The sequence below is a fragment of the Loxodonta africana genome, chromosome 19 (assembly GCF_030014295.1).
Source record: "Loxodonta africana isolate mLoxAfr1 chromosome 19, mLoxAfr1.hap2, whole genome shotgun sequence".
NCBI classification, from domain to species: Eukaryota; Metazoa; Chordata; class Mammalia; order Proboscidea; family Elephantidae; genus Loxodonta; species Loxodonta africana.
In genome coordinates, this window is record NC_087360.1 from 17614404 (window position 1) to 17642235 (window position 27832).

General features: G+C 43.8%; 1 protein-coding gene and 2 non-coding genes across 3 annotated transcripts; 1 reads left to right on the plus strand and 2 right to left on the minus strand.

Moving 5' to 3' along the window:
• The first annotated feature begins 540 nt into the window (after positions 1-540).
• Positions 541-24459, plus strand: SIRT4 (sirtuin 4). Its single transcript, XM_023559447.2, has 4 exons — positions 541-6520; positions 9407-9904; positions 19692-19986; positions 20110-24459. Exons 2-4 carry the CDS (start codon positions 9408-9410, stop codon positions 20260-20262), a joined length of 945 nt encoding a protein of 314 aa, XP_023415215.1. The 5' UTR covers positions 541-6520; position 9407; the 3' UTR covers positions 20263-24459.
• Positions 2341-2481, minus strand: LOC111753153 (U4 spliceosomal RNA). The gene has a single exon (XR_002788015.2). It is a non-coding gene; the product is annotated as a U4 spliceosomal RNA (small nuclear RNA).
• LOC111753155 (U4 spliceosomal RNA) lies at positions 3303-3443 on the minus strand. Its single transcript, XR_002788018.1, has one exon. It is a non-coding gene; the product is annotated as a U4 spliceosomal RNA (small nuclear RNA).
• Positions 24460-27832: the final 3373 nt, after the last annotated feature.

The window sequence follows — 27832 nt, forward strand, 5'->3', positions numbered from 1 at the left end:
TCATCCAAAGATTAGACAGCCCATAAAACAAAACGAGACTAAAGGGGCACAGCAGCCCAGTGGCAAGGACTAGAAGGCAGGAAGGGACAGGAAAGCGGGTAATAGGGAAGACAACGTTGAGAAGGGAGAGTGTTGACATGTCGTGGGGTTGTTAATGTCATAAGACAGTATGTGTACTGTTTAATGAGAAACTAGTCTGTTTTGTAAACCTTCATCTAAAGTAAAGTACAATAAAAAAAAAAAAAAAGAGAGAGAGAAGAGACACAAAGAGACTGAGGAAAGAGGCCACGTCAAGATGTACCTACAAGCGAAGGAAAGCCTGGGGTTGCCAGATGCTGGGCAAGACAAGAAAGAATCTTCCCCTGTTGACGCTTGGAACTCAGACTACTTGCCTCCAGAAGTGTGGGACAAAAATTTCTGTTTTCTAAAGCCTCCCACTTTGTGGTGCTTTGTTAAAAAAAGTAAAAGGCAGCCCTAATGAATCAACTCAAAGACAAGAGGTTTTTTGTTTTTTTTTTTTTTTTGTGGGGGGAGACTAATACCCTCTGGAATGTGGCCCGGGCATCAGGATTTTTTAAAGCTCTCTGGTGATTCTAATGGGCAGTGGGGATGGAGAACCACTGGCCTTTAAAATAGATCTGATCCTGATTCTCCTTGTACAGCCAGGGAAACCGAGGCACAGAGAGGTTAAGTAAGTGGCCCAAGGTAACCCAGCTTAGTGAATAGTGGAGCAAGAATTTGAGCCCAGAATGTTTGGCTTCAAAGCTCTACCAAAAAAAAAAAAAAATCCATTAGCATCAGTTCATTTCCCCAGCGACGGGGATTCGGGAGTTGGAAGCCAGCTGCTTTCTGAGACAGACAGACAGACAGGGCCCCTCAGGCAAGGCATATTTTTAACCCAGCGAGGCTGAGGATTCTTTGAGACATCCTGCAGTGACTTGTTTGGGAACCCAGTGGCCCTTCCCCTGTCGAGAGAGCCCCCAGAGTCCAGCTAGTTCTTCCCCAGGAGCCAATGGGTCCCACCTGGCTCAGGCGGTGGGGTGGGGGTTACCTCCACTGGGGGCTGATGCTTGCACACATGGTGGAAGGGGAGGGGGGCCAGTTTGGATGGATGCAGAACCCTCCTCACTCAGAGACTAGGATTATCCTCCCGAAACCAGCCCCTTCTCCCTCCTCTCTGCCTGGCAAACGGTTGGAGGACAAGCAGCGTTGGAAGCTGGATTGTACAGCCAGGCCCCCGGAGAATGGGTGGGAATTCTTCTTTCTCCCCCTTTTCCTCCCTGGTGAAAGCCACAGAGCACATCCAAATAAATGTACACGTTAAGCATTCTTCAGATGTTCTTAAACACGGCTCTGTGGGTGAACACATGGGTGCAGTCTTAGAGTTGCAATTTGGGAGCCCCTCCTAAAATGCAAAGAGCCATGGTGGCGCAGTGGTTAAGGCGCTCAGTTGCAAACCAAAAGGTCGGCAGTTCAAACCCACCAGCTGCTCTGGGGAAGAAAGATGGGGCAGTCTGTTTCTGTAAAGATCACAGCCTTGGAAACTTTGATGCAGTTCTACTCTGTCCTATAGGGTCGTTGTGAGTTGGAATTGACTCTACGGCAACGGGTTTTGCTTTTCTTAAAATGCAAAATATGCATGGTCTTTGAGCCTGCAATCCCACGTGTAAAAATTTCCCCTAGAAACACCCTACAGCTAGGCAAAGACACACGTCTAAGGATGTACACTTTAGCATTGCAAAAACCCCATTGCCATAGAGTCGATTCTGACTCACAGTGACCCTATAGGACAGTAAAACTGCCTCATTGCTTATAATAGGGAAAATCTGGACGCAAGTGTCCATCCAAAGAGGATTGGTGAAACCTGTCGGATATGTACTTAAACGATGACGATGGAATACAGTAATGCTGATAAAAAGAAGTGGAGCTATTTGCTGACACAGAAAATAGAGCCGCGATATATTATTTAGCAGGTAGAAAAAAAGTAGTAGAACCGTATGTAGCATGTAGTCGTTGCATCCAGCACGCTCAATGAAAAATACTTAGACGATAACCGTTACTGCACTAAATGTGTAGTTTATATGGTGGGAGAGCTTGAAATGGTATTACCAGAAACTCCACACGGCTGGGTGCTCTTTAAGAAGCCAAGATACACTAGAAAAGACAAGATCCCATAACAAAAACCTGAAACAGCTCTATTTAACGTAGAACTAAACAACCTACTTGAAATAAAAAATGCACTCCATAGACGCACAAAAATAAATCTCTAAAACTAAAAAGAAATACAGCATGAATAGTAAAAAAAACTAAGTAACTTTTTTTAAACAAGTAATAGATCAGTCTCCGTAGAGACCGTCAAAAATTGCCAATGCCGACTATGTTTCAAGTCGTCACGGCGGGGTATTGGGAAAAGTTTTCAATTAGCAATAATCGCGCCTCGGATAAACCTCATTGGCTACGATATTGCCACTGCGCAAAGCTAACTGTTGTTGGCGCGCGCCCCATTCTCCCACGGATGACAACAGCCATTTTGCTGAGGGTCGGTGACTGCCACTGTGTTCGTGGATAGGAAGCGTCCCCACTCGGTCAGTCATATTTATGGCCCATCTGCATGGGAAGTTTCCTATTATTGGATCTTCTTGCGTGGAACATTCCGATTTTGGAACGAGCAGAGCAGCCGCGTAGGATGCTGGGGGTTCTTATGCAAATAAGGCTGACGTCATTGAGCTGCCGGGTGGAGACCTGAATTTTTTGAGAAAACAGCGGCGGGAAAGCGAGGGTGACTCGTAGGGGTGAAGCGGTACGAACAGCAGGTGGATGAGGAGGTGCGTAAACAGCGGGCAGAGCCCCGAGGGAGTATTTTCAGAAAAGGAAAATTAATTGCAAATGCCAGCATGGCAGAAGGCAGACGCAGAAATACAATGTAGCGTGGAGGAAAGAGCCCTGGTGACGCAGTGGTTAAGCACCTACGCTGCTAACCGAAAGGCAGGTGGTTTTAGCCTAGCGATTTGCTCGAGAAAAATGTGGGAGAAAGATGAGGCAAGTCTGCTTCCCTGGAAATTCACAACTTTTGAAACCTTATGGGGAGCAGTTCTACTCTGTCCTATAGGTCGCTATGACTCGGTGCCTATTGGACGGAAACTTGGGTTTGGGTTTTCTTATGGTAGACAAAAAAAATATGACAAAGGGGTATAGCAGAAGAAATGTAACTTGTACAGTAAGAAAATAAAGTTCATCAGAGACCACAAGCAAAAACACAGACAAACAATACAAAACTTTTTTTTTTAAACCGAATTATTCAGTCTCCGTAGAGACCGTCAAAAATTGCCAATGCCGACTGTATTTCAAGTCGTCACGGCGGGGTATTGGGAAAAGTTTTCAATTAGCAATAATCGCGCCTCGGATAAACCTCATTGGCTACGATATTGCCACTGCGCAAAGCTAAAGAGTACCGCCCCCTGCTCATCATCCCCAATAAGCAACGTTCCTATTACAGAAAGGCGAGTTTCAATCTCATGGAATTATTGTTTTGTTGAAAATTATACAATCCTATAAACGTCTTTTGGAAATGGAAAGAAGGTTCTGAAGATTCCGTTCTTAGTTTCACTTCACCAGGTTTTGGTGGAAAATGAAGCAAAGCACTATGGGAGGGAACATGTTAATAGCCTTAATTCAGAGACTGCGAGGGGCGTTTGAGAAATGGGTTGTCAGGGTTTCGCGCTGTCACTGCTGTTCACTTGGTTCCTGATTCACAGTGTAACTATCGTCTCCAAAAGAGTTTTCTGTGGACGTCTTAATTCAGAGAGAAGGCCAAAAGAGAATTTATTTCCACAGAAACGTCCACAGTACGCGAAGTTGTAATTTTCACCCTTACCGTCTGTTTTCTTTGGCAGGTGGAAAGCTGTTAGAAACCGGTATCTGTCTCTTTCCCTGACCCATATTCTCCAAAAGCTTTTATTTTGATTTTTGCCACTTGTAAAGATGCAAATAGTGGTTTATGAGAAAGTGACATTTTCCGCTAACATTTTTTATGGAAGATTCTTGCAAACACAAAAAGTTCAAAGAATTGCTCAGTGAACATTCATGTAGTCATCACCTAGGTAAGAAAGTAACTTTTTTTTTTTTTTCCTCAGAGTAAGAACTCAATATAAAAAACCCACTCCCGGTCGAGTCGATTCCGATTCATAGCGACCCTATAGGACAGAGAATTGCCCCGTATGGTTTCCAGGGAGAGCCTGGTGGATTTGAACTGCCAACCTTTTGATTAGCAGCCACTATGCCCCCAGCGTTTCCACTCAATAAAAGATAGCTTTATTTTGTTTTTTTTCTTGCTCATCTTTTCATATATTTATTATTTTATATACTTTTATTTATTTTGTTGTCATTGAGAATATACACAGCAAAAATATATCAACTCAACACTTTCTACATGTACCATTTAGTGACATTTATTACATTTTTTGAGTACTGCAACCATTCTCACCCTCCTTTTCTGAGTTGTTCCTCCCCCATTACCATAAACTCACTACCCACTATGGTTCCTATCTAATCTTTTGAGTTGCTGTTGTCACTTTGATCCCATATAGATAGTTCTTAAAATAGCACATTGCTCAAAGCAGACATTTTTTACTACTTGAGCTAAACTATTGTTGGGTTTTAAGAAGACTTCAGGGGATATTTTTGGTTTAAGGTTTAAAGATTATCTCAGGGCAATAGTTTCAGGGGTTCATCCAAACTTTATGGCTCCAGGAAGTCTGGAGTTCATGAAAATTTGAAATTCTGTTCACATTTTCCCTTTTTTGATATAAACTGACATTTTTAAAGGCCTGTTTGATGTTAATGGATAGTGAATTATTTTATTTTCTTTTTCAGGCTACAGCATTAACTGCCAGGGTAGAAAAACCTAACAAACAAACAAAGCTTAGCAATCTGGTTAATTTTTATTATTTTACTTTGACCCAATCAAAGACTGAGCCATTAATTCCAGGTGAGTGGAGAATAGAACTGGCTTTCGTAAAAAATAAAAAAGCTACAGCCCCAGTCCTACAGGATTATCGCTAGAACTGCCCAGCTGGTGAGAATGTCTGGATTGGGTGGGGTATGACACCCTGTCAGTGATTAAGAGCTATGGCTGTCATCTATAAAGGTCAGCACTTTGAACCACCAGCTGCTCCTTGCAAACCCTATTGGAGCAGTTCTACTCTGTCCTATAGGATCGCCATGAGTCGGAATTGACTGAACACCAAGACGTTTTAGTAGCTATCAAGGGTAATTGTGCATTTCCCTAGCTGTCTTGGGTGACTTCATTCTCCATAGATGACTTTGCAATGCTATGGGAAAAATTTTAAACTCAGCTAACTTTTCCCCCAGAACATTCCTGGGGCCTAACAGCACAAGAGTCCTGCAACACCGGCCAGTCTCTATATTAATGATGCTCATTCCACTTGGAGATCTGAGAAAAAGTAACACGAACTTGACATTTTTCATAATAAAATGTTGGGGTGGGGGAAAGTCACCATCACAGCATTTTCATAGGTTTTTATCAAATAACCTTGTATACAGAAGGAACCCTGGTGGTGCAGTGGTTAAGAGCATGGCTGCTAACCAAAAGGTCAGCAGCTGGAATCCATCAGCCCCTCCTTGGAAACCCTAGGGGGCAGTTCTCCTCTGTCCTGTAGGGTCCCTATGAGTCTGGACCAACTGGACAGCCCATAACAACAACACAGAGCAGAGTTTCTCATTGGCTGCACGTTGGAAATACCCGGGAAATTTGTAAAATGACTTAATGTCCAGGCATCTCCCCAGACCAATTAAATAAGGATCTCTGGTTTCACTTCTTCAATATAAAAGCACAAGATGAGAAATAAAATTGGAGAAGCCAAGTGATCAAACACATTAGTCCATGTATATTTGGCATTTTTGAATGGATTTTTTTTTTTTTTATTGCAGTGCAAGTATACACAACAAAACATTTGCCACACTCTTCACGTTTGGCTTTAATTTTTTGGTATTTGTGAATGCATTTCTTCACAAGCCTTTTTTTTTTTTTTTAAGATTGTGTAACAAAAAAAATTTGCCTCGTAGCAAGATCTTTTACTAATAGCGGGGAACTTGACTGCCACGGTGAGTGGAAAGAGTCACAAACACTGAAGCTGAAGACGAGTCAAATCCAGATCCATTATATTCTATTTTAAGAGAATGAATTTCTGAATTAGAGCTGTTTGGATTTACTATTTTGGACTCAGGACATCGGTAGCGAGGCTCTGATCCACTTCTCTTTCAAAGAGACGAGGATGTACTGGCTTAGCGTGAGTACCGTATCACCGGACCAAAGTTCAGAACCTCTGACCAGGAGGGCAAACAGGGAGCGAGACTGGGCAATCTGGGTCCCGCAATTGTAAACCCAGAGGATTGTGGGATTTGTAGTTTTTCTTAAAGCATTTCCTCTCCATGCACTACATTTCCCAAGATGCAACTGTAGCAACACAGTCCCGCTGTCCGGTGAGAAGTGTCTTTTAAGGTAAGTCTGTTGTGTGGGCTGCAGGTTTCTAGGAGTTGTGGAACTCTTGTGAGGGTTCTAGTTCTCTTCTTTGCCCTTTGGTGGGGCCCGAAAGCGAGCAGCTGCTCCAGTAGAGCGTGTTTTCGGCACGGTTTCCCTAGCCCTTTGCTCTTAGGGAACCCGACAAGGCATTTGTTTAGCTGTTCACGTGTCACTGTGAAATGTCAAGGAGAAAGCAGAGTCCTGAACTTAGATCTGGAAAGCCAAGCATAAAATAATGTTTACCCACGGGGTGAGTGTCACTAGAAAATTCCTGCATTGTATCAAATAATATGTCAAAGTCTTGTTCCTGCAGCTGGCAAAGCTGACCTGTGAGGATAGAGCGTCTTGACAGTTCACACTACTCTTTTGCTGTATCCACGTAGCAGGGTTTGCAGTTGAGGGTAAACTAAAACAGTAGGGGCAAAATGAAAGAAAAAAAGGTGTGCGTGTGCTTAATTACGTTAATAAAAGCCAGGAAGTTCTGAGCAGCAACTTCTTCATCAAATCCTAGCATACTAACCCTCAAATGTACTTCCCTGAGCTTATGGAGAAATGAGATAATTCTAATTTATAAAGTGGGAGTAGGTTTATGGAATGCATTGTCCCCCAAGGGATGGTATTTGCTAAAATATACTTAAGTGCATTCCTCATATAGAGACATCTTTAGGTATAGTCGTAGATAGAATAATAATGTGCTCTTAAGGGATTTGGAGTCCCTGAGTGGTGCAGACTACTACTACACACTAGACCACTAGCTGAAAGTTTGGCAGTTTGAACTCATCCAGAGGCACCTCAGAAGACAGGCCTGAGTATCTGCTTCCGAAAGGGCAGAGCCCTGAAAACCCTATGGAGCAGTTCTACTCTGCACACATGGGGTCACCATGAGTCGGAGAACAACAGCATTGAGCTTTTTAAAGCTTATTGGCATAAGCCATTAACATTTGGAAGTTTTTAAGGAATTCAGTTCTGACCAGCTAGGCATTAGTGGGAGAGACAGAATAGGCCTTATGTTATGATAGAATCCAACTTTATCAATTTTTTTCTTTAGCACCCCACCCCTTTTTTTTTTTTAAGCCAAAATATAGTTTTCCTCAGATGCAGAAAGCCATGGCAGCTTCAGCAGCCATTTTAAATTAATTTTCATCTGATGGGGGTAACACAGTAGAGCTCTGGCTGTGGGTTCTTAAGAGGTCAGAAGACAAGATGGTTTTAGACTGTTATGAAATAGTCTGGTGTGTATTCAAGATTTCATTTGTGGAAGCTATTAGAGGTTCTTTTTTTTTTATTGTGCTTTAGATGAAGGTTTACAGAGCAAATTAGTTTCTCATTAACAATTAATACACATAATGTTTTGTGATATTGGTTGCCAACCCCATGACATGTCAATACTCTCCCCTTTCTTGACTTTGGGTTCCCCAATACCAGCTTTCTGTCCCCACCTGCCTTCTCATCCTTGCCCCTGGGCTGGTGTGCCCATTTAGTCTCGTTTTGTGTTATGGGCCTGTCTAATCTTTGGCTGAAGGGTGAGCCTCCAGAGCGACTTCAGTACTGAGTTAAAAGGGTGTCTGGGGCCCATACGCTCCGGGATTCTCCAGTCACTGGCAGGCCAGTAAGTCTGGTCTTTTTTTGTGAGTTGGAATTTTGTTCTACACTTTTCTTCAGCTCTGTCTGGGACCCTCTATTGTGATCCCCATCAGAGCAGTCAGTGGTGGTAGCCAGGCACCATCTCGTTGTTCTGGACTCAGCCTGATGGAGGCTGTGGTAATTGTGGACCATTAGTCCTTTGGACTAATCTTTCCCTTTTGTCTTTGGTTTTCTTCATTCTCCCTTGCTCCAGATGGGGTGGGTATTAGAGGTTCTAGACAAAACGAAAACATTAAAAAGAAAAGATTATCTAAGAAACATTGAGTATCTGTTAATGGTGATGGAAAATTTGTCAATGGACATCGCTGATGGTTGCCCAACGTGATTAATAAATGTCAGTGAATTTTACATTGTACATGTAAAAAATATTGAATTGGCAAATGTGTTCTATATATTTTTACCACCACCAAAAAAAAAAAAAAGATTGTTTCAGGTTGGACTTCATAGGACCCGTGAAGCTGTACTAGAACCAGTTGGTACCTATGAGAGCTGAATGTTAAATGTTTAGAATTTTTGCTAGCTGATTGTTAAACCCTTGGTGCCTTGACACTGGCTGTGATGGGAGTATTTTCTTTCTTGTGGGGCTGAAGGTGATAGCGGTGGAAGGAACCAAGCTTACCAGTACACCCCTGGCAAGTGTCTGTTTTCTCAGATCTGTAAGCCTGGAGTCCCAGTGTTCACTGCATCCTTGAGTTATCAGATCCTGAACTAGCTCACACCCTTCCAAATTTCACAAAAGATTGGTTGCGATTACAAAGTAAACTTATAAATACACTGTAGGTCTGTGCCTGTGGAGGAGGGAGGGGACTGATAGTGCCTTTGTTTTCATCAAAGAGAAACCTTATACCTTTTAGCGCTCAATGCCCCCAACTCCTGAAGCCCTAGACAACCAGTAATCTTTCTGTCTCTATGGATTTGCCTATTTCTGGACATTTTATATGAATGGAATCATACGTCATATGGCCTTTCCATCAGCTTGTTTCTTGTATTCTAATGTTTTCAGTGTTCATCCACCTGGTGCATGTATCAGGACTTCATTCCTTTTTATGGCCTAAGGAGAGTCCATTGTATGGATAGGCCCCATTTTGTTTATCCATTCTTCAGTTAATGGTTGCCTTCGGTTTTTATAATATATTTATTTTTGTTGTTGAGAATAAAGACAGCAGAGTTTGCCTTTGCTTTGAAGATCCAGTTTCTCACTTGAGGTTTCTTTTTTTCTAGAATGAGGATGACCCTTGGGTTGACTCTCAGGTCAGCACAAGGCCGCTGGACTTCAAACGCCAGCCGTGGCTGCTCACATGGATCTCTTGGGTTATTTGTGCCTGCAAGTCCTCCTTTGGACCCCGAGAAGGTGAAGGAGTTGCAGCGCTTCATCACCCTCTCCAAGAGACTCCTAGTGATGACCGGGGCAGGGGTCTCCACGGAGTCGGGGATCCCAGACTACCGGTCAGAAGGGGTGGGACTTTATGCCCGCACTGACAGGCGGCCCATCCAGCACAGGGACTTTGTACAGAGCGCACCCGTTCGCCAGCGGTACTGGGCAAGAAACTTCGTGGGCTGGCCGCGGTTCGCCTCCCACCAGCCTAACCCGGCACACTGGGCTCTGAGCAACTGGGAGAGACTCGGAAAGCTGTACTGGTTGGTGACCCAAAACGTGGACGCCTTGCACACCAAGGCAGGGAGTCGGCGCCTGACAGAGCTCCACGGGTGTATGCACAGGTGCGCGGAGGCGAAACGCTTTGACCACAGACACCTGCGCTCAAAAAGGGGGGACGGGGGACCTTGGTTATCTTAATCACTGTTGTCTTATTTAAAAAACCAGTTGCCTTCGAGTCAGCTCGGACTCATGACACCGCATGTGTGTCAGAGTAGAACTGTGCTCCCACAGGGTTTTCAATGGCTGATTTTTTTTTTTTTAATCGTCCTTTAAGTGAAAGTTTACAAATCAAGTCAGGCTCTCGTACAAAAATTTATATACACCTTGCTACGTATTCTTAGTTGCTCACCTCCTAATGAGACAGCACACTCCTTATCTCCACCCTGTATTTCCCGTGTCTATTCAGCCAGCTTCTGTCCCCCGCTGCCTTCCCATCTCCCCTCCAGACAGGAGCTGCCCACATAGTCTCGTGTGTCCACTTGCTTCAAGAAGCTCACTCCTCACCAGCGTCATCTTCTATCTTATAGCCCATTCCAATCCCTATCTGAAGAGTTGGCTTTGGAATGGTTCCAATCTTGGGCCAACAAAAGGTCTGGAGACAATGACCTCCGGGGTCCCTCTAGTCTCAGTCAGACCATTAAGCCTGGTCTTTTTACAAGAATTTGAAGTCTGCATCCCACTGCTCTCCTGCTCCATCAGGGATTCTCTGTCATGTTCCTCGTTAGGGCAGTCATGGGTTGTAGCTGGACACCATCTAGTTCTTCTGGTCCCAGCCTCTGATTTATGTGGCCATTTCTGTCTCTTGGGCTCGTAATTACCTTGTGTCCTTGGTGTTCTCCATTCTCCTTTGCTTCAGGTGGGTTGAGACCAATTGATGCATCTTAGATGGCCCCTTGCTAAGGTTTTTTTTTTTTAATAATTTTTATTGTGCTTTAAGTGAAAGTTTACAAATCAAGTCAGTCTGTCACATATAAGCTTATATACACCTTACTCCATACTCCCACAATGAGTCAGCCTGCTCCCTCCTTCCAGTCTCTCCTTTCGTGACAATTTTGCCAGTTTCCAACCCTCTCTGCCCTCCAATCTCCCCTCCAGATAGGAGATACCAACACAGTCTCAAGTGTCCACCTGATACAAGTAGCTCACTCTTCATCAGCATCTCTCTCCAACCCATTGTCCATTCCATTCCATGTCTAATGAGTTGTCTTCGGGAATAATTGCTGTCCTGGGCCAACAGGTTTGGGGACCATGACCGCTGGGATTCCTCTAGTCTCAGTCAGACCATTAAGTAATGGCTGATTTTTTAATTTTTCTTATTTTAGGACAGGTGCCACTTAATCTGATGAAATGTGGTCCGTAGCGATGTATGATATTTGCACAAGCTGACTGTACAAAGTTAACAGCTCTTGGGACTCTGAGGACAGGCTCCTTTATTGCTTTATTTTTTAACTTTTGTAATAACATATTATTATGTTTTTGGTGAAGGTTTACACTTCAGTTTAGGTTCCCATTCAGCAATTTCTAGACAAGTCGTTCAGTGCCATTGGTTACCATCTTCACAATGTGTGAAATTTCTCATTATTTCCATTCTGGTTGTTTTGTTTCTATTAATCTAGTTTCCCATACTCATCTTCGTTTTAAAGTAATTGGTGATTGTTTGGTCTTGTATAGGTGATTTTTTTAAAGGAACACAGTACTGATGGGTGATATTCATCATTTTTTAGCCAATTTGTTATTTAGCTACAGGGTGACCTCAGGGGTTAGTTTTGGTTCAAGGTTTGAAGAGTATCTCAGGCTAGTAGTAGTCTTAGGGAGTCCTCCAGTCTCAACCAGCCCAGTAGTTCTGGGTTTTGTTTTTTTTAGGAATTTGAGGTTCCGGTCTACATTTTTCTATCATTCTAGCAGGGTCCATGTATTGTGGCCCTGATCTGAACAGTCATGGTAGCCAGGTATCATCTAGTTTTTCTGGTCTCAGGGTAGGTGAGGCTGTAGTTGATGTAGATGATTTGTCCTGCAGACTAGTTTCTCCTTTGAGTCTTTAGTTTCCTTCTTTCTCTTTTGGTCCTGACTAGTAGAGACCAAAGGTTGTATCTTAGATGGCCTCTCGCAAGCTTTTTTTTTTTTTAACATTTTATTGGGTTTTAGGTGAAAGTTTACGGAGTAAATTAGTTTCTCATTTAGAAACTTATACACGAATGTTTCATGACATTGGGTACAATCTCCTCAATGTGTCAGCACTCTCCCCCTTTCCTCCCGGAGTTCCCCTTTTTCATTCCTCCAGTTTTCCTGCCCCTTCCTGCTTTTTCCTTTTTGCTTTTGGGCAGGTGTTGCCCATTTGGTCATTGGTGATTGACCTAAGAAGCATGTTCCTCATGGGTGTTATTGTTTGTTTTATAGGACTCTCTGATCTTTGGCTGAAAGGAGAACTTTGGGAGTAGCTTCAGTTCGGAGTTAGAAGGGTATCGGGGGGATATGTATACTATAATTGTAAATTCATCCTCTGGCTGATGAATTTTTGGAGTGTTTCTAGTTTTGGGCTATTGTGAATAAAGCTGCTGTCAACTTTGTTGTACAAGTCTTTTGGGAAACATTTGTTTTCATTTCTCTTGGGTAAATGCATAGGAATGGAATTGCTGGATCATAGAGTAGATGTATGTTCAGCTTTATTAGAAACTGCTCGGCGGTTTTCCAGAGCAGTTGTAGCATTTCATACTCTAACCAGCAATGTACAAGGGTTCCACTTGCTTCATGGTCTCACCATCTTTTGATATTGTCAGTCTTTGATTTTAGCCTATTAAAAAGGTATAAAAATGGCATCTCATTGTGGTTGTAATTTGTATTTCTGTGATGTCTAATGATGCTTAGCACATTTTCATGAGTTTATTGGCCATGTGTGTATCTTCTTTTCTAAATTTTTGGTGGAATGTTCAATACTGGAAAACCGATGATGCAACTATGTAAGTGATCTCTTTAGCAGGATCTGGCATTTTACCTGTCATATAGAAGATTAAACTCCAAATGAGAAAACCACTCAGCAGTTTGAGGCTGACATTGAAGTATCTTGGGGTTAAATGGAACTTTCTAGTAAAATTTGCAGGAGGGTTTCCTTTCTTCTGCTTTCCTAGCAGCCACTGGCATCGAAGTACCTCTGCCATGAATTCTTTTTTTTTTTTATTGTGCTTTAGGTGAAAGTTTACAGCTCAGGCTAGTTTCTCATTCAAAAATTCATGCACATATTGTTTGTGACATTGATTGCAATCCCCACAATGGGACAGCATGCTTCTTCTTTATAATCCAGGCTCCCTGGGTCCAGTTGTCCGGTTCCCATCCCTTCCTGCCTTCTCGTCCTGCTTTTAGGCAGGAGTTGCCCATTTGGTCTTATACATTTGATTGAACTAAGAAGCACATTCCTTTTGTGTGTTATTGTTTGTTTTCTAGGCCTGTCTAATCTTTGTCTGAAAAGTGGGCTTTGGAAGTGATTTCAGTTCTGAGTTAGCAGAGCGTTGGGGGCCATAGTCTTGGGGGTTCCTCCAGTCTCTGTCAGACCAGTAAGACTGGTATTTTTTTGTGAATTTGAATTCTGTTCTACTTTTTCTCTGGCTCCTTTTGGGTCTATCTATTATGATCCCTGTCAAGAGTAGTCAGTGGTGGTAGCCCAGGCACCATCTAGTTCTCCTGGGCTCAGGCTGATGGAGGCTCAGGTTCATGTGGTCCTTTAGTCCTTTGGGGTAATATTTTCCTTGTGTCTTTGTTTTTCTTCATTCTCCTTTGCTCCACATGGGAAGGACCAATAAATGTATCTTAGATGGCTGCTTGCCACCTTTTAAGACCCCAGATGCTACTTACCAAAGTAGGATGTAGAACATTTTCTTTATGAACTATGTTATGCCAATATGACCTAGATGTCCCCTGAGACTATGGTCCCTAGCCCTCAGTCCCAGCAACTCGATCCCTCAAGGCATTTAGATGCATCTAGGAAACTTTTATGGCTTTGCCTTGGCCAAGTTGTGCTGATTTCCCTAATATTGTGTGTTGTCTTTCCTTTCACCAAAGTTGACACTTGTCTACTATATAGTCAGTGGTTTCCCCTCCCCATCACTCCCCACTCTCATAACCATCAAAGAACTTTTTTTTCCTGTGCGTAAACCTTTTTTTGAGTTTTTATAATAGTGGTCTCATACAATATTTGTTCTTTTCTAATTGACTTATTTCACTCAGCATAATGCCCTTCAGATTCATCCATGTTGTGAGATGTTTCACAAATTCATCAGTTCCTTATCGTTTCCATTGTGTGTATGTACCATAGTTTGTTTAACCATTCATCTGCTGATGGGTACCTAGGTTGTTTCCATCTTTTTGCTATGGTGAATAATGCTGCAGTGAACCTGGGTATGCATATGTCTATTCGTGTAAGGGCTCTTTGATCTCTAGGATGTATTCCCAAGAGTGGGATTGCTGGATAGTGTGGTATTTCTATTTCTAGCTTTTTAAGGAGGCGCCGTATTGTATTCCATCGTGGCAGTAGCTTTTTATATTCCCAGCAGCAGTGGATAGGAATTCCAATCTCCCCGCAACCTCCCCAACATTTATTATTTTCTGTTTTTTTTTTTTCTTCTTAGTGCCAGTATTGTTTGGGTGAGATGGTATCTTATTGCAGTTTTGATTTGCATTTCTCTAATGGCTAATGATTGTGAATGTTTCCTCATGTGTCTGTTAGCCCCGCCTGAGTGTCTTCTTCGGTGAAATGTTTGCACATATCCTTTTCCCATTTTTTAATTTGATTATTTGTTTCTTTGTCGTTGAGGTGTTGAAGTATTTTGTAGATTTTAGAGATTAGATCCTTGTTGGATATGTAGTGGCCACAATTTTTTCCCAGACTATAGGTTCTCTTTTTGTTCTTTTGGTGAAGTCTTTTGATGAGCATAAGTGTTTAATTTTTAGGAACTCGCAGTTATCTGGTTTCTCTTCTGGTATTTGTGTGTTGTTAGTTATGGCTTGTATTCCATTTATGCCATATATTAGGGCCCCTAGTGCTCTCAAGCTTTTAAGACCCCAGACACTACTCACCAAACTAGGATGTAGAACGTAACTTCGAACTATATTATGAACGGCTGATTTTTTGGAAGTAGATCGCCAGGCCTTTCTGAGGAACCTCTGGGTGGACTTGAACCTCCAACCTTTGGGTTAGCAGCTCAGCCATTAACTGTTTGCAACACCCTAGGGACTCTGCTGTTTTAGATAGAATCCGAGAAAAAGGCTTGGGAGGAAGTCGTTTATTTTGGAGTTGATCTCAGCAAGTCGGGGGGAGTAGAGAAGTGAGGCAGGGAAAGGGAAGGAAGGAAAGCCAAGAAAAGGTGTGTTCATGACTGGGTTACTGCTTTGGGCAAGTGGGCTCAATCCTATTAGGGACCCTCTGAGAGACTGTCTAGAACGTGCTTCAGAGCTGTCTCACGGAAGGCTGAGGAAGCTGGGGTATTTATCCACCATGTACCATCCCTTACTGGCTGAGGGTCACTCTTATTTTTTTCATGATATCTTTTTTTTTTTTATATAATCGTGATTTGGGTGAAAGTTTACAGAGCAAATTACTTTCTCATTAAACAGTTAATTCACAAATTGTTTTGTGACATTGTTTGCCAACCCTGCGATGTCTTAACGCTCTCCCCTTCTACACCGCAGATTCCCCGTTTCCGTTTGTCCAGTTTTCCTGTCCCTTTCTGCCTTCTTATCTCTGCTTTTGGGCTGATATGCCCATTAGTCTCATATACACAATTGAACTAGTAAGCACATCCCTCACGTGTTACTGTTGGCCCTGTAGACCTGTCTATCTTTGGCTGAAGGGTGACTCTTGAGAGTAATTTCAGTACTGAATTAAAAGGTTGTCCAGAGGCCATACTCTTAGGGTTTCTCCAGTCTCTGCCAGACCAACAAGCTTGTTTTTTTTCTTTTTCTTTTTGTGAATTTGAATTTTGTTCTACACTTTTCTCCCACTCTGTCCAGGACCATCTATTGTGATCCCTGCCAGAGCAGTCAGCGGTGGTAACCGGGCACCAGCTAGTTCCAGGCTCAGCCTGGTGGAGGTTGTGGTAGTTGTGGTCCATTAGTCCTTTGGACTAGTCTTTCCCCTGTGTCTTTGGTTGAGGGTCACTCTTGGGTATTAACTCCCAAGCACTGTCACTTTGTTCCTCCTGAGAAGCTCTCACGGCCAGAGAGCACCCTAAGAGAGACACGGGAAGCTGCATGTAAGAGAACTGCGTGCAAGTGGACTTGGGGTGGACTGAGGGGAAATGAGCAGGGCACTGCCAGCATATGCTACAAGCTGCTGTGTCCCCAGTACCTAGACACACGAAACACAATAGAGCCTGGCACCTGGTCAGAGCTGGTAAATAATGACTGAATGAACACATGGGAAGGGTATCATGTCTGTAATCCTCGGAGTAATTTGTAGCTAATAGAAGACCATTTCCCTGACCCTTAAGCCCCAGAGATCCTCCTCGAAGGACTGAATTGGTCTGCCAATGGTAACATATGCATCGCGAGCCTGCTATTTATATGCGTATTGGTGTGCTACTTGGTCGTGTGGAGCGGGCCAAAATCATACCATAAAATGAGCTGGTTTATATGGGGAAACTTTGTAGTAATCTGTTTGGGGGACACAACAATAACTCATGTTTAACAATGAACAACTCAAGACAACACATGATTGTTAAATTATGTAGTCCTTGATATAAATGCCAGGAGCAGTGGTGGGTGCAGTGGTTAGAGTGCAAACTTACCAGCTGCTCCATGGGAGGAAGATGTGGCAGTCTGCTTCTGTAAAGGTTTACAGCCTTGGAAACCCTGTGGGGCAGCTCTTTGTCCTGTAGAGTCACTCTGAGTCAGAATCAACTCGATGGCAGTGGGTTTGGTTTGGTTTTGATATAAATGCTATAAAAGTTCAGAGAAACACAAATTTAGTGAAGACTGGAGTGATCAGAAAAGCTTTTATGGATGAGGTAGATTGAGCCTGGCTCAAGTTTAGCTAGGCAAAGGGGGAAAATAGGGCTTTCTAAATGAAGGGTGGAGTCCCTGGGAGGTACAAACAATTAACATGCTCAGCTACTAACTGAAAGATTGGAGGTTAACGTCCACCCGGATGTTTCTCGGAAGAAAGGCCTGGTGACCTGCTTTTGAAGCATCAGCTGTTGAAAACCCCATGGAGTGCAGTTCTACTCTGATCCACACAGGGTTGCCAGGAGTTGGAATCAACTTGACAGCAACCGGTTTAAAGGAAGGGAACTTGTAGAGCCCAGAGGAATCTGGCCTGGTCTCTCTGGAGGGCTTGGACTTGGGACTAGTATGTAATGAGATTGCCTGGGAAGGCTAGACCTGAATCATGGGTGTATTTGAAAATCATGGAGTGCATTTTGAGTCTGTTAAAAGAGACTCTCTTAGTCATCTAGTGCTGCTATAACAGAAATACCACAAGTGAATGGCTTGAACAAAGAGAAATTTATTCTCTCACAGTCTAGTAGGCTACAAGTCCAAATTCAGGACATCAGCTCCAGGGGAGCTCTCTCCGTCAGCTTTGGAGGAAGGTCCTTATGATGTATCAGTCATCCCTTGGTCTGGGAACATCTCAGCGCAGAAACCTCAGGTCCAAAGGACATGCTCTGCTCCCAGCGCTGCTTTCTTGGTGGTATGAAGTCCCCCTGTTCCTCTGCTCGCTTCTCTCTTTTATATCTCAAAAGAGGTTGGCATAAGACACTATCTAATCTTATAGATCTCATCAATATAACTGCCACTAATCTATCTTATTACATCATAGTGATAGGGTTTACAACACATAGGCAAATCACATCAGATGACAAAACGGTAGACAGTCATACAATACTAGGAATCATGACCTTGCCAAGTTGACAGGTATTTTCGGGGGACACAATTCAATCCATGACAGAGACCAAAGGAGACTGTTAATGGTTTCTGAGCAAGAAAGCAACATGATAAAAACAGCATTTGAGGAAGGCTACGAGGATTAGAAAGAATAGATTGGGAAGGTCAGCCTGGAGGGCCCAAACTAAGGTGGTTTCAGGGGAATTAACTAGTAATGACTAGGGGTCCATTTAAAAAAATTCATCATGAAAATTTCAAACCTCTATAAATGCAGGGAGAAGATTATAATGAACGCCCATATACTGTCACCGAGATTGAAAGATTTTATCAGGATTTTTTTCATGTCTGCTTTATCCCTTATCTGTCTGGCTGTCTCTTCTTAAACATTTTAAAACAAATCCAAGACTTCTTATCATTTCATAGGGGGCCTTAAAGGGGAAAAAAAAAATCAACATAACCTGGTGGCTAACTAGATAGAGGGCAAAAGGAGAAATGATGAGTAATGCATGTTTTCCAAGGGGTTGAGCCCAAGTAACCAGAGGAATGATGGTGATAGAGAAGCTGGGAAGGGGTGGTTGAAGAGAGAGGTCAAGCTTTGAGCATGAGGTCATGACTAGACAGTCAAAAGAAATGTGCAGTGTGTACATGGAGTCCCTGGGTGGTGCAGATGGTTAACATTTGGTTGCTAACTGAAAGGTTAGAGGTTCAAATCCATCCAGAGATGTCTCGGAAGAAAGGCATGGTGAGCTACATCTGAAAAATCCGCCATTGAAAACCCTGTGGAGCACAGTTCTACCCTGGCACACATAGGGTCGCCATGAGTCAGAGTCAACTCCACAGAACTGGTTTTTCCTTTTTTTTTTGGCAACTGGGTTTTAGTAAGACCTTGGAGATTGGACTTGAGTTTGGGAAAGAGGGCAGGATTAGAGTTATAGATGAGGAAACCATTAGCACAGAAGCCATGAGGCAATAAAGATGGAGAGCACTGAGAGGCGGGAGCATAGAAGGAAAACAGGGTAGAGGGTTGAGCATGCAGAGGAAGAACTAAAGAACCTTTCATTTTTTCTTTCGGTAGCTATTTAGTGAGTGCCCATTATGTGTGGCACTGTTCTAGGTGCTGGGCATAGAACAGTGAACAAAAGACACAAAGTTCTTGCCTTCATGGAGGTCTTATTCTGGTGATTAGAGAAGTGTAAAGAGAACCAGAAGACACTGTGTTATGAAAGCCTTAGTTAGTAGTGCTGCTGTAACACAAATACCATAAGTGGGTGGCTTTAAAGAACAGAAATTTATTTTCTCACAGTTCTGGAGGCTAAAAGTTCAAATCAGGATCTTGGCCATGTTGATTCCTTCTGTGGGCCTTTCTTGTAGGTTTCTGGTGTCTCTGTGTGTGTGTGTGTGTCCTGCTCTTTTTATAACTCAGGAAGTGAATAGGTTTAGAACCCACCTTATTCAGTGTCATGGATTGAATTGTGTCCCCAAAAAATATGTGATATAAATCCTGAACGCTTGTACCTGTGAACGTAATCCCATTTGGGAATAGGACTTTCTTTGTTATGTTAATGAGACCATTATCAGTGTACGATATATTTTAAGCCAATCATCTCTGAGATATAAACAGCAGATTAGGCAGAGAGAAGCAAGCACAGATGGAGGGGAAAATACACACTACGTGAAGATGCCAAAAACAGAAAGAAAGCCTTTCCCTAGAGCTGGTACCCTAAGTTTGGACTTCTGGCCTCCCAAACTGTGAGAAAATAAATTTCTGTTCAGTAAAATCACCTGCTTGCAATATTTGTATTATAGCAGCACTAAGAAACTAAGATAGAAGGTATTTCTAAAATGGGGAGAAAAACTGTGGGTGTTAGGAAAGGAATACAAAATGGCGGAGGGGCTGAAGATGGTTGGGGATAAACTGTCTTTGGCAGCCTCATGCCTTCCAAGGACAGTGTTGAGTGACCTCTCCTTTGGTTTCAGGGTCCTTTGCTTGAATTGTGGTGAGCAGACTGCCCGCGGGGTGCTGCAGGGGCGTTTTGAAATGCTGAACCCCACTTGGAGCGCTGAGGCCCACGGCCTGGCTCCCGATGGTGATGTCTTTCTCACAGAGGAGGAGGTGCAAAGCTTCCAGGTCCCTTCCTGTGCTCGATGTGGAGGTCCCCTGAAACCAGATGTCACCTTTTTCGGGGACACAGTGAACCATGACAAGGTTGACTTTGTGCACAAGCGGGTCAGAGAAGCCGACTCCCTCTTGGTGGTGGGATCGTCCGTGCAGGTATCTGACTTGGTCAGAGTGGGAACTGTCCCTTTTGAGGAATAGGGCGCCCTGGAGAGGCTCCCTATTTGGTTTGCCTTTTCCTGGATCTAGAGAGCTTACCTGTGTTTTCTCTTCATGCAGGTGTACTCTAGTTACAGGTTTATCCTTACTGCCCAAGAGAAGAAGCTGCCGATTGCAATACTGAACATTGGGCCCACACGGTCAGACCACTTGGCATGTCTGAAACTGGACTCTCGCTGTGGAGAGTTGCTGCCTTTGATAGACCCACGGTGACCATAGCCTGATGTTCCTGAGCCAGAAACAGGGACTTACACTTGAATCCTGCTGCTAAAAGTAAACGCCTTCTCAACTATCAGATTCCATCTGAGAGTAGGCTGCACTGACAAAATATAGAAGGTTCTAGCTTCTTAAGGGGCCCTGGTGGTGCACTGGGTAAGAGCTCGGCTGCTAACCAAAAGGTCGGCACTTTAAATCCAGCAGCTGCTCCTTGGAAACTATGGGGCAGTTCTACTCTATCCTGTAGGGTCACTATGAGTTAGAATCGACTTGATGGCAACAGGTTTGTTTGTTTGTTTGTTTAGGCTTAGTGCTACCCAAAATTGGAGGTTCAAGTATACCCAGAGGTGAAAGAAAGGCTTGGCAATCTACTTCTAAGAAAATTAGGCATTCAAAACCCTATGGGGCCTCCGTGAACAACTGCCTCCTTTGCCAGGATACCAGAACCATCGATGGTGCTTCACTATCATTACTGAACATTTTGATTAAAGATTTTATAGAAGAATCTTGATCAAAAGGGGGCAAAATGCAGTGCAGAATTTCAAATTATCATGAAATCCAGACTTTCTGGAGCCATGGAGGCTGCGTGAGCCCCCAAAATTATTGCCTGAGATAATCTTTAAACCTTAGACCAAAAATAGCCCCTGAAGTCTCCTTAAAATCAAACAATAGTTTAACTAGTAAAGAATGTTTGCCTTGAGCATTACGCTCTTTTAAGAACTAAGAACTATGTATATGGGATCAAAGTGACAACAGCAACTCAAAAGATTAGCTAGGAACCTTAGGGGGCGGTGAGTTTATGTTAATGAGGGGGGAACAGCTGAGAAAAGGAGGGTGAGAATGGTTGCACAACTTGAATGTAATCAGGGTCACTGAATTGTACCTGTAGAATCTGTTGGACTGGTGTATGTTTTGCTCTGCATGTTCTCAATAACAACAACAAATAAAATAAGTTACCAAAAAGGAGAAAACCGTATGGAGTGCAGTTCTACTGTAACACACATGGGGTTGCCGTGAGTCGGAATTGACTCGATGGCAGCTGGTTACTGGTTATTTTAGCATTAATTTGTTTAATTTCTTTTCAAATCCCCAAGATCCAGCCCTTCCTCCAAGCTTGCTGAGTGTGGCCTGTAGAGGGCAGCAAACCAACATCTCTGCCATTCCATCTCTGAACTGGCTGAGTTTCAGAGCCAACCAGTTCAGGTCTGATGAGATTTGCCCCCAAAGACTTTTTCAAGAAAGCAGCATCTCTCGATAGCAAAACAGCATTCACTTCCTTTTTGTCTCACCGGGCAGAAGAAATGGCCAGGGAAATATGTAGGCCGAAATGGTTGCTGGGGTGCCAACTGAGGGATCTCGCTAAATAAGGTAGAAGGAAACAGTTTATAATACCAAATGGTTAAGTGTCTTTAACTAATCCACTTTGATGTTTTTTTTTTTTTTAAACAGCAATGACATGAATGAATTTTTTTTTATTAAGTAAGGAATAAAGATTTTTTTTTTTTAAAGCATGTGGGGTGTTTGGCCTGCACGTTTAGGTTTTTTCATCTGTTGAAAGAAAATGGGGTTTCTGACACAGTTCTCCAAGGATTTTTCTTTGTCTTCAGCTGCCAGAATGAAACACCTGCCTTGAACCGGCCTGTAGAGAGGAAACAGTGAATTCCCAAGTGGGTTCTTAAGTTGATTTGTTTCTGCAGAGGAAAGCAGCAAGACTTGTTTGATTGCTGCGTTCAGCAGAAAGAATCATTGTACCCAGCTAAAGCTTTCTGCACGATCTCATCAGAAAGTGAGGCGGATGAGAGTATCGCAGACTATTCCGGGGAGTCTTTTGTCTAAAATTAGGTCACTCAGGACATGTTCATTCCGTACCTGCGGAGGAAGCAGCTTTCAGTTAACTGAGATAATCCAAGGTCTTGACAACACAGTGAGTCCTTTTCACCTGCACAGCTGTAGGCTTGCCCAGAGACACTAATTCGTTCTGAAGCCGTCTAAAGTTGTTGTAAATCTCATTCCGGCCTTTTTTGTAGGCGAGGATCCTATGGTGCCCTGAACTGGTTGATTTGTTCAGTTACCCAAAAAACCAAAAAAGCCCAAACTGGTTGCTATTGAGTTGATTCTAACTCAGTGACTCTATAGGACAGAGTAGAACTGCCCCATAGAGTTTTCAAGGAACGCCTGGTGGATTCAAACTGCTAACCTTTTGGTTAGCAGCTGTAGCACTTAACCACTACGACACCAGAGTTTCCAGGTTACCCAAAGTCAGGACCAATAAAATCTGGGTCTTTTGAATCTCAAGCCATTCTCATCCACAAATCTCATCAACACTTATTGATGGACATTGTATTAAGGTACTGAGGATGCAAAGATACAACTTCTTGTCCTCAAATGGCTCAAAGAGAATTGCTATTCCCGCCCCCCCCTCCACCGCCCCATTCCCTACCAGAAAATGTCATAGAGTCATGCATGGAATAACAATTAGAGAAAGTTTAGTCCATCCTCTCATTTTTTTGTTTAAGGAAACTAAGGTCCAGACTTACCTAAGGCCACATTCATGGTGATTCCCTGTGTACAGAGTAGAACTGCATTTCATAGGGTTTTCAAGGATGTGGCCTTTTAGGAGCAGATTGCCAGGCCTTTCTTTTGAGGCACCTCTGGATGTATTCGAACCGACAACCTTTCAGTTAGCAGTTGAGCACTTAACTGCGCCACCCAGGGACACTGAATTGGAATTGACTCGATGGCAACCGGTACTGGTAAAGCCACATTAGGTAGTTTCAGAGCCAGAACTAGAATCCGAGTATTCAGACTCCCTTTCAAGTTATTTTTCTTTACGCAACACTCTGTCTCATTGATCTGCAGAATGTGGGTAGAAAGCAGTCAGTCTGAAGTTAAAGTAAAAGCCAGCAGTACACCTGGCCAAGGAGACCAGGAATGGTTGAAGCGTAGTGGCCTTGGAGAGCTGGTTAGGTTGCGGGGCAGGCTGCTTCAGCACCTTATTGCTGGCACAGATCATGAAACCCAGTCTTGAAGGCCTTAGGAATTTTTGCTTTGTTCATATTTCCTCCTAAAATGGAAATCTTTCCAAAATAATGTGTTCCAAGACGAACTTGATATTTCCTGAAGCTGATGCTTCTCATTGCCTCCTTGTTTTGACATCTTTTGCTTTCAGCCAGTGTGGGAGTTCCTAACCCATTGTAAGTGCCCTCAGTTGAAGTATCAAACGTCTGCTAGTGGGCTCTGTCAGCCCACCCCTGCCCTGGTTATATGGTTCTAACTGCACAAGCCCAGACTTACGCGTGACTTTGAGTTGTATTTTTCAGTTGCTTCTGCCGTTCTTCTTGACTATCATAATTAGGTAAATAGAAGTCACAAAGGCAGACAGGTATATAACACTCGGAACTTCCTTCTCATGAACTCTTGCTCCTTCTTGTATGTTGTTATAAACTGAATATCCTTCTTACCTCCCCCTTAAAAAAAAAAAAGCGTTTATTGAACACATACTATATCCCAAGCACTTGTTGTTAGATGTCATCGAGTCAGTTTCGACTCATAGCAACCCTTTCTTTGTACAACAGAGTGAAACACTGCCCGGTCCTGTGCCATCCTCACAATTGTTGTTATGCTAGAGCCCATTGTTGCAGCCACTGTGTCAATCCATCTCGCTGAAGGTCTTCCCAAACAGTATGCGAAGCATTTTATGAAGTACCAGCTCACCTACGGATTAACTCCACAAGAGATGTTTGGACATGCATGTGGTTCACTCTTTAGTGAGTGTTGACTTTTTCTGAGAGGATTGAAGGAAGGACCAGTAGGAAATTCAACACTCCTAGATAGGGTCACAGATTGCCCAGGGCTGAGGGGGTTTCCCAGGATGTAGGATCTTTACTGCTAAAACTGGGATGAGTTCGTTGCCCTGCTCCCAGGAACACCAGAGGCTGCCACCAAATATAATAGTTGATATCAGATATATTATGGAAACCCTGGTGGCGTAGAGGTTAAGAGCTACGGCTGCTAACCAAAGGGTCGGCAGTTCGAATCTGCCAGGTGCTCCTTGGAAACTCTATGGGGCAGCTCTACTCTGTCCTATAGGGTCGCTATGAGTCGGAATCGACTCGACGGCACTGGGTTTGGTTTCTGGTTTTTTATCAGACATATTATCCTTGTTGAGATTCCAGATGGTGCTGTGAGATCTAGTGTTTTTTTTTTTTTCTTAGTTTTTATATCACAAAAGAAATTCCACCTCATGACGGAAAAAATAAGATGAATCCACAGCACTAGGCACTGTGAGGATATTGTGGCTGCTGGGATGCCACAAGAATGAACAAATCTGTCTTGGAAGAAGTACAGTTAGAATGCTCATTAGAAACAAGGATGGTGAAACTTCATCTCATGTACTTTGGACATGTTGTCAGGAGAGATCAGTCCCTGGAGAAGGACATCATCCTTGGTAAAGTACAGGGTCATCGAAAAAAAAAGACCTTTAATGAGATGGATTGACACAGTGGCTGCAACAATGGGCTTAAGCATAACAATTGTGAGCATCATGCAGGACCAGGCAGCGTTTCATTCTGTGGTACATAGGGTCGCTATGAGTAGGAAACGACTCAATGGCACCTAACAACAACAACATTCATTGTCTAGCTTTTGCATGCATGTGAGGTGATTGAAAATACCATGGGTTGGGTCAGGCGCACCTTAGCCCTCAAAGTGACATCTTTGCTTTTTGAAGAGTTCTTTTGCAGCATATTTCCCAATGCAATACATTGTTTGATTTCTGTCTTAGATAGGGTCGCCCTGTGAGTCAGAATTGACTCCATGGCAGTGGGTCCACCATTAGTATGTACTCCTTTAACCAGACTCCACAGGATCTTCCTTAGGGTCACACTTTCACTTGTGCATGTGTCTGTTTGTCTAATTACAAAAGTATCTTAGTCATCTAGTGCTGCTGTAACAGAAATACCACAAGTCAATGGCTTTAACAAAAAGAAATATATTTTCTCACGGTCTAGTAGGCTAGAAGTCCAAATTCAGGGCATCAGCTCCAGGGGAAGGCTTTCTCTCTCTGTCGGCTCTGGAGGAAGGTCCTTCTTGTCAGTCTTCCCCTGGGCTAGGAGGTTCTGGGTGCAGGAACCCCAGATCCAAAGGACATGCTCTGCTCCGGTGCTTCTTTGTTGGTGGTATGAGGTCCTCAACTCTCTGCTTGCTTCCCTTCCCTTTTCTCTCTTGTAAGATAAAAGGTGGTGCAGGCCACACCCCAGGGAAACTCCCTTTACTTTGGATCAGGGATGTGACCTGAGCCAGGGTGTTGCATCCCACCGTAATCCTCTTTAACCACAGGCAGAGATTATAGTTTATAACACCTAGGAAAATCACAAAATGGAGGACAACCACACAGTACTGGGAATCACGGCCTAACCAAGTTGATACATATTTTGGGGGGACACAATTCAATCCATGACAAAAAGCAAGTCCTGCTTGTTGCAATAAAGCCTTTCTAAAGAAAATAAAAAGGAAGTATCCTTCCCTCTCTTTTCCCCCGGAAGCATTTTACAACATATTTGCTTACTTAATTCCTACAACCCAGTGACATGCGCACTACTACTATTTCTTTTGAAAGATGAGGATCCTGAATCTTGGAGACCTAATGTAACTTGCCCAAGGTCACATAGGGTGATCAGGCCAGTAATCAAACCCAGTGTATTCAGTTCTGGTTTCTCTCTCTAACCATGTAGAAACCAGGTGGAGTAACTGAGCAATCTACCTTGAGAAAGAAGGGCAGGGTTCAAGAAACTTCCAGAAGCGACCCAAAGTGGGTCCTGAAAGGTGAATAAGCGTTCACCAGGCGCGCGGGGGGAAGCGGGGGGAGGGCATTTCGGACAGAGGTAATAAGCAACGCAAAAGCGTGGAGTTCAGACCCGCAAATTCTTTCATCTTTTTTTCCACCAAGGTGGGAGAGGGGGATTTAAGTGTGGACTTGGGGTGCCTCAGAGACCCTTGGCTCGCCTGGCATCTACTCGCCGCTCTTCCTGGCCATCCCTCCTTTTCAGCCACGCTTTCATTGCTTACACCCCACTTTCCCAGGCCCTAGTCTGTCTCCAGGGAGCACTGGTGGTGCAGTGGTTAGGAGCTCAGCTACTAGCCAAAAGGTCGGCAGTTGGAATCCACCAGCCGCTTCCTTGGAAACCCTATGGGGCGGTTCTACTGTCCTATAGGGTCGCTATGACTCAGATTGTGTTTTTATGACTCAGAATCAACTCCATAGCAACGGGTAGTCTGTCCCCGGAATAAAAACATTGGCAGGAGTTACCAGCCGGACGAGGCAGCGGGAGCTGGGCGCGGAGGGGGGTGTGTGTGTGTGGAGGGGAGTGACCCGGGGAAGGACGCACACAGCAGGGAAGTTGACCCCAAAGGCACAGCCCATACGAGTCCACCCTCTTTTCACACTCGAGCCACCCACTCTGTTGTTCCTGTGGGGTTCTGGCTCAGGACAAGAGGTAGCCCTGGACCCAGGAAAACCCCCACTCAGCTACCGCCTCCTCCACCCCACGCGGACGCCACCTGGAGCGACTGTCACACAAGCCACTGCGTCTGCGCCCGCTCGTCCCTGCGCCCGAGACGAGAGGGGGAGGGCCTGGCCAGGATGGGAGGTGCGGGGGTACGCCGGGGGTTGGGCCATTATTCACCAATAGAAAACAGAGACCGAGAGCCACGTGTCCACAAATTAACCAATCACTTTTTTACACCGAAATCCCTTGGGTCTTGGAGTGGGACCTGCAGATTGACCCGGTTGGGCGGGCTGGATCATGCGATCCGAAAAGATAAATACGGCCACGTGGTTTTTCCTGGGCTGCTGCAAGCTGTTGGGCCCCACTGTACCTGTTGAACAGTTATTTAATGAACGTGTGTGAATTGTTAGGCGCTGTGAGGATATTGTGGCTGCTTGGGTACAATCCGGCTTCAAATTACTTTTAGCTTAGTTTATGGAGTCTCTGGGTGACCCTGAGTGACTCAAAGACAGGACTGGCGATCTGCTTTCAAAAGGTCACAGTCTTAAAAACCCTCTGGAACAGCTCTGCTCTGCGTGCATGGGGGTCTCCATGAATCTGAGTCAACTAACAACAATTATCTTGAAAGGATGCCGGTTTGAAGATCAGGTGAAAAAAAAAAATCACAGAGAAGACTCAACTGCAGGCAGTTACTAATAATTAATTATTATTGTCTTGAGGCCAGCCCCAAATACATTGGATCCCCAGCATCTTGTTCAGTGCCTAGCCCAGAGTAAATAAATATTCATTGAGTGGATGAATGGAACAAGGGAGAAATCGGGCAGAAAGACACACTCCCTCTTCAAACTGAGGGTCTTTTGCTGCCCACCACCTTCCAGCGGTGACTGCTGTTCTGTCAGCCTCTGATGGTTTGCAAGTGTTCAGTTGAGGCTTCTCAAAGTCTGCATACTCCTTCCTTATCTTTGATTTTCTAATACAGTTTCCTCCTCTGCCCCTTCCCACTTACACTGCTGAATTTCAATGCTGGTATAGACATAAACAAGAAAACTAAACCTTTTGCC